At 34.4% G+C, this 13,011-nt stretch overlaps 1 protein-coding gene across 1 annotated transcript; it reads right to left on the bottom strand.

Moving 5' to 3' along the window:
- Positions 1-8,801: 8,801 nt before the first annotated feature.
- Positions 8,802-11,307, bottom strand: LOC118481792 (protein FAR1-RELATED SEQUENCE 5-like). The gene is made up of 4 exons (XM_035977063.1): positions 11,289-11,307; positions 9,547-10,378; positions 9,147-9,405; positions 8,802-8,945 (listed from the first exon to the last, which is right to left on the bottom strand). The coding sequence occupies exons 1-4, from the start codon at positions 11,305-11,307 to the stop codon at positions 8,802-8,804; spliced, it is 1,254 nt and encodes a 417-aa protein (XP_035832956.1).
- Between the last annotated feature and the right edge of the window lie 1,704 nt (positions 11,308-13,011).

The following is a 13,011-nucleotide window of genomic DNA, read 5'->3' as shown; positions in this document are numbered from 1 at the left end:
TTCTCCCTATATATATAGGGTAGGGATATGGTAAAAAGTGTCTAAAATGTAAGAAGTGTAAGAAGTGTTTTAAACCATTGGATATTTGATCTAATGGTTGAGATCAATAGGGTATCAAAATGTAAATTGTGTTTTAATTAGAAGGGCCTTATGTAAAATTGAAGGGCAATAGTGTCTTTTCCAATCTTTCAAATATGGTAACCGTATCCTACACAACCAACACCCCCTATCAATCTCTGAAAAACAAGCGACGTTCCCGTAAAAGCAAAATTCTAATTTTTTCCGTCAATCTACCTACAGAGCAGGAAACTTCGAAGGGTTTTATAGGTAAACGGAGCACATTGTTCGTCTCCAACTTCCTGTTGAACTAAAGTGTTTTATATTTCACTAATCATATGACATTCTTGTTCTATTAACAGTAGAATCAAGCATCAAAGGAGTGTTTTATGGATTCAAAAAAAGGAACGATGAAGCCAGCAGGTTTGAAGAGGAAGCGAGAATCAACAATTTCGAAACCAGGTTAGTGTTTTATTGGGGATTTGTTGTTCGGTACAACGCATGGTTGTCAATGGTGTTTATTGATGTTTTGGATGTTGGTAACAACCAGGTTAGCACTTTAGGGTTTTTAAAGGATTTATTGGTTGTTATATGTGATGTAAAAGGGTTGATAGTGTAGTATACTAAGTAGATTTAAGATTGTTTTAAAAGGGGTTGAAGTTTAAATCGGTGTGTTCTGTGTCTTCTCTGTTTTGATTTCTGAAGGGTGTTTTAAATGGGGGTTTTACAAATATAGTGTCCTTTTGAGTCTTATATGAAAGAATAAAGGGTGTTTTAATGGGGTTTGTGTTTTAAATTGGAGTGATTGCATAAAACAATCCAAGTCTGATTCTGTCATAGTGTTATTTAAAAATCGTGCTTGTGGATGGCAATGTTGCATAAAACACTACATTTCTGATTTAGTTGCTGACTTCTAAACACTGAGTTGCATAAAACACCACGATTCTGATTTGGTTGGTTTCATCTAATAACTCTATTGCATAAAACACTACACTTATGATGTTATTGAATCCTTTATTGCATATAACACTGCTAGTCTAAACCATGTTATTGCATAAAACACTTCAAGTATGATTGTAGATGATGACAATAGTGCATAAAACACTACACTTCTGATGTAGTTGGTGTCTTATAAACACTTTTTTGCATAAAACACTACACTTCTGATGTAGTTTGTGACTTCTAAATACTTTTTTTTGCATAAAACACTACAATTCTGATGTTGATAGAGTGTTATATGGAGATGGTGTCTGTTGAATACTTTATTGCATATAACAATACAAGTATAGACTATGTAATTGCAAAACAAGTAAGAAGTCTGATTCTGTTATAGTGTTATAAGTAAAATGTGGATATGAATGACAATAGTGCATAAAACACTACACTTCTGATGTAGTAGGTGTCTGCTAATCACTTTATTGCATAAAACACTACACTTCTAATGTTGGACAGTGTTATATGTAGGTGGAGTCTATTGAATACTTTAATGCATATAACACTACAAAGTCTAATTATTTTATGACATAAAACACTACAAGTCTAATTGTGACATCATTGCATATAACTTGGAATGCCTGGTTCGATAACTAACTGTAAAAAGGATTTAATTTTAGTCCGGAGAAGCGGCCGAATACCCAAATTCAAAATGGGAAAGGGATTCCACAACACAATTGGACAAAGCATCCAGTTGAGCGATTCGGATAATGATAACGAAATGCAAGAAGGTATATGTAAAATAGAAAACTACTCATCTAAAAAACAGTTTGATGTACACTTGACTTTTAAATAATTTGTTATGCACTATCACGTTTTGTCGGAATCCTTGCACCAATTCTCATCCAAAAAAATAAGACACTTTAATTTTTTTTGTATTTGTTGGTTTAAAATAACAAAATGTATTCGGTTTGCAGCTACAACAGCACCCGAAGCAAACAGCGATGACGACTTCGAGACACCGCTTCCGGTACCATTCGCGGAAGGTAAGAATTTGATTAATTCAAATGAAATGTCAGTGTTTTTCGTATGATAGGGTCATAGTGTAACATGATCTAAATGATTTTTTTAGTTTCAAGTAAACACCCTACACCAGCTGATACAACACACCGTGACACAGCCGACGACGACTTCGTGACGCAACCACCAACGACAAATCAATCAGGTAACTTTGCACACAAAATTTGTAACCAAATCAGACTTTTCATTTCTTTGTAAATATAGTCTAACTGATGTGAATATATGGGTTACAGCTGCCAATTCACAGCCGGTCCGTGAGAATGTTGACCACCAACAACCATGCGATGGAAAAAGACGTAAGTCAGCAGCGCGTAGGAGGAAGTCGATGAGACCACCAGCATCATTTCCATCAAAAAAATATGAGCCCTTCACCGGGCCAAAAATTAAACTGAAGACGTCTTCGGATAACCTTGTTATATTGGTCAACAGCTTGAATAAAGCACAAAAAAAGAAGGTCGTAGAAATGGGATTCGGTGCATTGCTGAATTTCAACATACGACATGTACCGACGCGGCTTGCATATTGGCTGGCAAGCAACTATGACGACGCTGCAGGAGTGTTGAACTTTGGAGAAACCTGTTTACGGATGACATCAAATTTGGTGAATACAATATTCGGAATACCAAACGGGGGTATAAAGCTTGTAGAAAAAATAAGAGCGAGGGACAGCAATCCGGTTGTAAAAGAATGGAGGGATCAGTTCAATGACAACACTAAAGTGTCGCCACTCGGGCTGAAGGACATGATGGTTACAGACACTTCAAGTGACCGGGCGTTTGAATTGAACTGGTTGGTGTTGTATAATACTATACTTGGGGAGATAAGCACATGCAACACAGTAAATCAGCGATTCTTGGGATGCGTGGACCAAAATGTTAAAATATCGAGCTTTGATTGGAGCAGCTACATGATAACCTGTTTAGATCGCACGGCGAGTGCATGGAACCGGAAGAGGAATGACCCTTTTAGAGGCCCGATCGTGTTACTAGCTGTATGTGACTCTACTCTCTTGTTCATGATATGAGAATGAAAACACTACATGCATAAAACACCACAAAAAACTTTATTTAGCAACATAAAATTGGTTACATCAGCTACAATTTCATACAAAACAATTAAAGTCTATTAAAACACTAATACACTATGTTACTATGTATAACACTACAGTCACATGAATTATATTAGAAACAAGCCTGTATTGGAACAATACATTGGATATACTATATTCCATAGCATAGTAAACAGTACAATCATAATAAGACACTACAGTTACAGACAGTTCACTACATAAAACACTACAGTCAATAATATAACACTACAAGAAGCATGCATAACCATTAACATGTCTACATAATTCTTAGAATTGAATGATTATATGTACAGGCTGCATACGCGTACGACCAAATGGATGTTTTGAAGCGTAGTAAGAAGGGATCTCATCCGATTGAGCTGATAGATGACGGGATGCTGGACGAACTGCTCGGAAAGCTTGACGACATACTATGGGAAGACCACATAAAGCATAACACCCCAATGATACCTAAAATTCATGTAGATGAAGATCAGCCGAGGAGTGAAAAGGTTAAGAAGATACCTGAAGAAAAAAAATCAGCATCACCCAGCACTAAAAAAGTTGAAACGGCAGATGAAAAAAGTGCGGCTGACGATGACGACGGGGGCAACGAAGACTACGGACCGTACGACGAAGGGGACGACGACCATCTGGGAATATACAAACATTGCAAGAATTATCTGTTGTCACAGCCAAGTACACAGGAGTTGCCGTTTGTATGTCAAGTTGGGGCAGCCGGCGAGTTTCGGATCCCAATGGTATCACAGTATGCGACGCCGCCCGTCTACTCACAAGAAGAAAGAGATAGTGAAGAGGTACATGACTTTATAACCTTTTTAACGTTTGGTATAATATCATACCTATTTAACAGATTCTGTTTTGGATGAAGAAAAAACACTATTCTGTAAAGACACTATGCAACTTAATTAACAAAAAATCTGTTGATTTAAAACACTTAATAATAATAAAAACTCTATGCCTAATAAAATAAATATGTCTGCACAGAATATAACAGTATTGGTGTGGGGTAAAACACTTTGAAATGAAAATTAAGATTGCTGTACATAATATAACACTATATATTGTGGATACAAACACTATACATCTAAATATAAAAAAAATAAATAAATAAATAACTCTGTAAATGATAAAACACTACAACATACACTTCAATGTATAAAACACTATGAAGGGGAATTCAGATGTGTGATTAGAATATAACACTATTGATGCTACATATGACACTATACACCTAAATATGAAAAATTGAATATCTTTGTTAACTTTAAAACACTACAAAGACTTACTAACACAAAGGTAAACAATTCAATGTATAAAACACTATGAAAGGAAAAAAAACATGTGTGAACAGAATAATGATCATGCATATAACACTACACATCTAAAAAACTATAAAACAGAATATTGATCATGCATATAACACTAAGCTATAAAACACTACGGATCATGCATATAACACTAGACATCTAAAAAATCAAAAAAAAATAATAATAAAAAAAGTGACCAAGAAAAAACAGTAAAAGAACAATACCCTGTACAACTGAATATATAAAACACTACATACACACAAAATCAATGTTTGGTATAATATCATACCTATTTATAATTATATACACCTGACAATGTTTTGGATGATACTTTATACTTTGGTTAACAGGATCAGGCGAGAAAACTGGATGATGCATTTAAGGAATTTGAAGATTGCATTGAGAAGATAAAAATTACAATGACGGAAGCTTTACGTTTGCACCCAAACAGTGAAATGATATTGAGTAGGAAAACGTCATGGATTGCGACAGTCCGCAAACATCTGAAGGACGTTGCGGATAATGAGGAAGGCGATGTTGTGTCAGAAAAAACCCCCACACCTGTAAAAAACACTGGACTGTTGACACAAGGTAATCAATCTCCTTTCTCGCCCATGACTTCATCAGTTTGCGCAGAAATAGATGAACTGATATCTGCAATACAATCCGTACGACACCCAGGCACACAATCGAAAGCCGAGGGGATCCAACCAGTAAACTTGCAAAGTGAACTGGACAACGTCGCAACAACGTCAAGTATTCCAGACACTGAACAGAAAGGAAACGCCTTACTGCAATATAAACTCCAGAGGCCAAAAAGAAACACCAATCTTCCAGATGCGCTGAGGTCACCGTACGTGCAGCGTGTGGTTTCATTAACAGATAAACGAGAACAATTGGAATCTGCATTAGCTAGCTGTATACTCGGCGCAACGGGAAACAAATGGTAGGTATCGACAACAACAAAAAAATTAAAAAAAATTGAACGAATCTGCTTGTTAATTAATGATTGTGTTTCATGTTATTACGTAGGGATGTTATATTCGATTGCCCAGCTGGTGTCTCGATTATGAGAGGCTCGTTTGAGACGATGTACCCGGAGTTATGCTTGGATGCAGATATTATATCAGCATGGGCTGCAGTCCTTAACCACGAGGAGCGGTTAAGGGCACCGGGTACCCCCGCGAGGCTGTTTTGCAATGCCGGAATGTTGGTAATGCACTTTTCACACATTATAAAACACTATTTGATAATGTATGACAGTTTATAACACCACAATACTAAACATAAACTAGAAAAAACTACTTATGCCACTATATGCTGCAATCAACCATCATATATATCCTATGAAACTAAATATTATGCCTTTATAAATATAAAACAACTTATAACACTACAACCCCAGCTTATAAACCAGTTTTTGAATATCGTCAAAATATTGAAGGGACAGAGTAACTTGTATAAACTTAAATCTGTTATTTATTATGAAACAGGTGGCAGGTGATTTTGAAGGGACCGATGAAAACAGAATCACGATGTTCTGTAGCCGGATGGAAGCAATATTAGGCCAAGCAGATAGCATGGACATCAGAAACTTCCAAATGGTATTCATGCCGGTGCTGTATAATAAACACTACATTCTAGTGTTCTTCAATCTAGCACAAACCCAAATATTGGTGATCGACAATATCGAGGGTGATGTCCCTATCAACATACGATACAGCGGCTACGTTGAAAAAGTGGTAAGAACACTACCAGAAAAATAAAAATTGACATACAATACCTATAACATTTAAAATACCCCATTTGACGGCGTAAATTATACAGATCAATGCGTTCTGCGCGTTTGTCAAAAACCACTCGCCTGCTATCGCTAAAAAACTGCGATCAACATCACCGGTTAGTCTGGAGTTCCCGTGGCAAACATTGTATAACGGAACAGATTGTGGAATATTTGTCATGCGTCATATGGAGACTTTTAAAGGTATTAGTGTAATTATAGTTTTATTATTAAAGTTGAAACTGGCATGTACGCTAATTTGATCTGTATTCCTGTTCACTAGGGACAAGTGTGCGCGAATGGAACTGCGGGCTATCGCCAGAGCGAGGCATCACGGGGGATGTGTTGATAGATCAATCGAAAGAACTATGTGACTAGCGAATAAAGTACTTATCAAAAATCTTGTTAAGTGACATAAACTCACTGCGATCTACAATGGAGAAAGAAGTACATGAGTACGCAAATTTGAGTCAAGATATAAGATTGGAAAATGCTAAAACTGCAAAGCAAAGGATCGAGTTACGATTGAATGAAGAATAGAACATAGTTTCGTTACAACTGATAATGTTTTGATACATGTCTTATTTTAGATATTATCCTGGTGGCCTGGTTCTGAAATGTTTTGATACACGTTTTAATGTAGGTATATTAGACTGGTTTCATTTTGTCTGGTAAAACGGATGGCACGTTTTAATGTAGGTATATTAGACTGGTTTCATATTAGATGGTCTTTTTCCTTAATATAACACTATATTTCAGTATAAAACACTACATTTATGAAGTGACAGCAATTAAATGTTTGATTTACGTGATTATTGTTGTCATAGTTGAAACTATCATATAACACTAAATTTAAATATAAAACACTATATTATAAAAAAGAATTCATTTATATCAGTTAAAAAAAACATATAACACTATAATTATACATAAAACACTACAATTAAATGTCAGACTTTAAACTAACTGTATATCACAATAACAGCGTGTATATTTATGCATTTAGTACAGATTACCATCATGGAGACATATGAATCATGTTATGCGAAATCAAACCTATAAAATAACACTACAATTCAAATATAAAACACTATATTAAGAATAGGATAAACGACTTTAATAAAACCAACGTAAAAAAAATTATGTTTTCCCATTCATTGCCAAGATGAAAAAAAAAGACAAGGGTTCCTTCTATAAACTAAAACACCAGGAATCCAACAAAAAAAAAATAAAACGTCATTAAAAAACTAGAAAAAAAACTCAAAGTTTGCATACTTAAGTAATCAACTACTCTTGCTCTTCATCTTCTAGCTCCTCTTCGTCGTCTCCTTCACCCGACACATCTTCTAGCTCCTCTTCGTCGTCTCCTTCAAGGGCTGCTTCATCACTTTCTGAGGAGTCGTCGGCCTTTTCCCTTGCCGGGTACGTGCAGGTACGTATATTATGCCCCCGACGTTTGCAATTGCTACATTCACGACCCTTTTTTTCTTCGCAGATTGAATAATGGCCATTTCACGATTACTCTTCATTCTGGAAGGTTTACCCATACCTTTAAATCTAACGGTTTTGGGCATGCGAACAGTTACAGGTGTTTCTTGCGTGTATCCAGTTATTTCAGCAAACCTATCGCGACGACTCCTAGGGGGTGCGTTTACGACTGCCTGATCAGCGGTCGATTGATACTGGACAACATGGTCCCTAAAAGCGCACAACGCATCAAAGTTATGAACCAACCTGTTAAATAAGAGACTCGGCTGACCTTGTTATCTCCCTTACAACACCATTAACTTGCTGGTACCGATCATCACTTTCGCTAATCCCCAATATCGCTCCAGGGGCACTATTAGGAACAGCTTCCCTGGTCCACCATCGCATTATATACCTTTCAGGGAACTGCCTGATATCAAGAAACCGCAGAACGCAAAAAATGTGCGCACACAAAAGCCCAAACTGTTCATACCTATTGCATGAACAACTCACGGTCATGTCTAGCTGCCGCATCATAACCTAATACATAAAAACAAAAAAAATAAGAACAAATATATATACTCAATTAAAACTATAAGATAAAACACCATGGACAAGAAAAAAAAATAAACAAACAATTGTTACATTCTATGTATACCTGAAAAAATGTAGTACACGTTTGAGAAAAGTCCTTCACAGAGATGTTCACAAAGTTATCCTCTCTATCATCCCATTTTCTAATACCACACTTGTGAATGGCTGTCTGAATTTCAAGTTGCGCATCAAAGAAAATTGTCCTTGTGTATATGTTTGCCGCCTGTTGTTCTAAGACAAACTCTTTTGCAAATATTTGGGGGTTCGTGTGCCTAGTATCGTGATCATTCTTCCTGTGCTCGTGTCTTTGGGCTTCAATTGCAGAATCAAAATGCCCCAAGAATTCAACAAGCGTACAGTTCGGGTTGCAAAACTGCCCAAAGAAATGGTTCTCACTCTCCGAACATGATGAGGTACGCATCAGCCCAGACATGTGTTGATCATGATAGTACGTAGGGATCCATGTATCCCTAATCTGAAAAATTGACTGTTACCATTCATGATTCACCAAATCAAAATCAGCCAATATAACACCCCATTCGGTTTCAAACTGTTCTGGTAGTAATGCATCAGTCCAAACAATATCACACAACCTCTTCTTAAAATCGGTGCTATTGCATAGGTTGGCGCCAACCTAATAAACAACGAGTCAACAATAAAAAAATTAAATATACAAAATACATGATAAAACCTGATAAAAACATTATATAAAAGTAAAACAACATCGATAAACAAAAAACGACATATTCATATATAAAAAAAATACAAAAAACCAACAAAACAATTCCATTAAAACAATAAACGTCGTAAACCATAATTTTGGTATTTAATAAACCTTGGTAGTAAGTTTCTCCATTATATGCCACATGCAAAGCCTGTGCCTACTTTCAGGCCAAGTATCTTGAATAGCTTTCCTCATCGCTAGGTCTTGATCAGTTACAATCACAGGTGGTGCGCGCCCAAACGCCTGCCGAAATGCGTTAAGCAACCAACTATATGTTTTGGCAGTTTCATCCCCTATTATAGCAGCACCCAAGGTAACATTACGATAGTGATTGTCAACGCCGGTAAAAGGTACAAACATCATATTGTACCTACACAAAAAAAAAAAATTAAGTTAACGAGTCTTTTCATGCATATACCACTACACTAAAAACATTATCATGGTGATAAAACACTATGATATAGATCTATTATGGATGTAATGAATCTAACAATAAAGGTAGGATACGAACTTGTTACGACGATAAGTAGCATCGAAGGACACAACATCCCCAAAAATATTAAAATTTCTCTTTGAATCACCATCGGCCCAGAACAACGCACGTAAAACGCCATCGGCAGTTGTAAGGTATTCCATAGAGAAATTGGGCATAAATTCTTTCTTCCTTCTTAGGCGCTTGATAACCATGTCAGCATCGTACTCAGCTATATACCTATTTAAGTCTCTCTTGAAGTTTTTGAAGTCAACTTTAGTGGCACCTACCTTATCAAAACCTCCATAAAGAGTCCTCATAATGTTAAACGCTCTAACTGGACCAACGTTTATGGCACTCAAAGCATTCACGGCTTCTTCCTGTACGTAATTCATAGATCTGTTTTCAGGAAGCAAGTACCTGTCATCTTCAGCAACAAATGAGTGATTATGCGACTCCTCGAAGTGATAAACAAAGTAAAGATTATCCGGGTTTAACTTAACCCGAATGCACGCTTCACATCCGGTCCTTATAGAAGGAACCCTGCGAGTAATCTTAGACTTCGAGTTAACATCAGAACTACCAGCTTCCTGAGTAGAGTCAATCGCCTTTAAGGGTTTAGTACCCTCTTTTGAGCATACGAACCATTTATTATGTATTACACCCTTTCGAGGCTCGTATTGAGTACCCTTCCTAACTGTGAAACCTCCCGCCTTAGCATATCTTTGGTAAAAAAGAAAGGCATTTTCCAGCGAATCAAACAGCATATACATCTGAGGTTTAATCAAATCATCAACATCTGGAATAAATGTCCTCCTTCCAGAATTTGGGGACACCTGAACATTACCAACGGGCTGGTATGTAGGAATATCTACAACGAAAAATCGACACATCAGACATTTATAACAACATTGATAAGAACATGTTTCTAAATCTGATAAAAACAATATACGAAGAAAAAACACTATTTGTTTCCTGTAAAGACACTATGCAACTTAATTAACAAATAATCTGTTGATTTAAAACACTTAATAATAATAAAAACTCTATGCCTAATAAAATAAATATGTCTGCACAGAATATAACAGTATTGATGTGGGGTAAAACACTTTGAAATGAAAATTAAGATTGTTGTACATAATATAACACTATATATTGTGGATACAAACACCATACATCTAAATATCAAAAAAAAAAAAAAAATAACTCTGTAAATGATAAAACACTACAACATACACTTCAATGTATAAAACACTATGAAGGGGAATTCAATGTATGATTAGAATATAACACTATTGATGCTACATATGACACTATACACCTAAATATGAAAAAAAATATCTTTGTTAACTTTAAAACACTACAAAGACTTACTAACACAAAGGTAAACAATTCAATGTATAAAACACTATGAAAGGAAAAATAACATGTGTGAACAGAATAATGATCATGCATATAACACTACACATCTAAAAAACTATAAAACAGAATATTGATCATGCATATAACACTAAGCTATAAAACACTACGGATCATGCATATAACACTAGACATCTAAAAAATCAAAAAATAAAAAAAATAAAAAAAGGTGATCAAGAAAAAACAGTAAAAGAACAATACCCTGTACAACTGAATGTATAAAACACTACATACACACAAAATCAAACAATACTAATGTCCTGTTAAAACGGCATACCAAAAAACAAAAGTTCGAACAAATAACACTAATTATCGGAACATGATAACTATTAACAGATTAAAAAACTATGATACACATATACCTGCATCGCCGGACTCCATTGAAATTGATATAAAACACCAGAATCGACGAAAGGCGCAGACGTAAAACAACTGTATTGTGTCTATCGATTTGATAAGCCTTGTTGTATTTATAATTGATGATGAATGAGGGTGATGAATGATACGTAGATAGCTATCTTATTGTATCTTTCAAAAAAAATAAAAAATTCGATCCAATCCCTAAACAATCTCAACAACAGTTATTTTTTTTTCAGTTATATTATAAATCAATTAAATGACAAAAATGTACAATTACTAATCTACCCTTTTGAATTAATTAAGAAGAGAGACACTTGTCATTCCAAGATTATTTCTTACACTTCTTACAAAAGTCCCACTTTTTACAGGATCCTCTACCTATATATATATAGGGTAGGGCTAGATAGAAAAACCCTATCTATATAAAAAACCCTAGAAAACCCAACCTCCCGACATTTTTTTTTTTGAAAAAAATAACACATATAATATACATGTTTTTAAGAGTTTTGGGTCAAAAAAATCAAAAAAGCGCCGAAGGGATAATTTAAAAAAAAAAATTTCAGCAACTTTCAGCATTTTTGTCTAACACATGTTAGGCACTGAATTTTGTTTATTTTTTTTTAAAAATCCCTTCGGCGCTTTTTTGTTTTTTTTGGCTCAAAACACTCTAAAACATGTATATTACATGTGTAAGTTTTTTCAAAAAAAAAAAAAATGTCGGGAGGTTGGGTAAAAATGGGGGGAGGTTTGGGTTTCCAGAGTTTTCTAAGAATTTTAGGGTTTTTTGTCTAGCATTACCCTATATATATATATATATGGGAAGGTTACCTTGAGAACGCTAAATATTGCGAGAACCGTGAGAACGAATGAAAAAAAACCAATCAAAATCATTTTTTTAATACGAACTTCATTATAGTTAATATACAACATTAAAAAACGAATTTACTCTTTAAATAATTTATTTTTCCTCTCAAAATCACTCTTAATAAAATTTTTACACATGTGTAAATACAACAAATTTACATATGTGTAATGGTAAACTTACACATGTGTAAATTTTTATTATTTTCGAATACATGTAAATTTAAATGTGTAAATTTAATTTCTACTATTGTATTCGAATAATAATAATAAGTGTAAAAAGAAATTTTGAACTTGAAATGTTTTTGACAAAGTTTTTGCAATTTTTTCATTCGTTCTTACAGTTCTCGCGATATTTAGTGTTCTCGTTTAAACCCTCCCCTATATATATATATATATATATATATATATATATATATATATATGGAGGATCATTTGAGAAGACAATTTAATTGAAAAGAAAATAACAAATGACAAAATTGTAAAACATTAAAAAGTTTTTTCTCTCATCTCATTTATTATTATCTTTGTCCAATTAATTATTAATAAAAATCATCATTCTACACACTAAAATTTTTTGTATACATACATCAAAATTTATCCTAAACATATATAAATTTATCCTACACAGTTCGTAATTTATCATACACTCTAAATTATTATTAGTTTTCTTTTGGAAAAATATATATTTTGAAAATAATTTACAGATTTAATGGAGTAGGTTATTAAGGAGGATGACTACAAATTGATGATCTATATAAGTTTACCAATATACTTTTACGATAGCATTAAATACAAATATTAAATGAAGCAAAATAAATCATTTTCTTATTGTTTGAAATTTATTCTTTTTTCTTCTTACAA

The sequence above is a fragment of the Helianthus annuus genome, chromosome 9, assembly GCF_002127325.2.
Source record: "Helianthus annuus cultivar XRQ/B chromosome 9, HanXRQr2.0-SUNRISE, whole genome shotgun sequence".
NCBI lineage: Eukaryota > Viridiplantae > Streptophyta > Magnoliopsida > Asterales > Asteraceae > Helianthus > Helianthus annuus.
Note: the sequence above shows the minus strand (reverse complement) of the source record. Positions and strands in the feature narration are given on the sequence as shown.

Excerpts from the sequence above, each read along its gene's own strand:
- LOC118481792 (XM_035977063.1), bottom strand. Across the intron at positions 9,406-9,546 it reads GCTACTTATCGTCGTAACAA|GTACAATATGATGTTTGTAC; the intron begins GTTCGTATCCTA and ends TTTTTTGTGTAG. Across the intron at positions 8,946-9,146 it reads TGGAGAAACTTACTACCAAG|GTTGGCGCCAACCTATGCAA; the intron begins GTTTATTAAATA and ends GTTGTTTATTAG.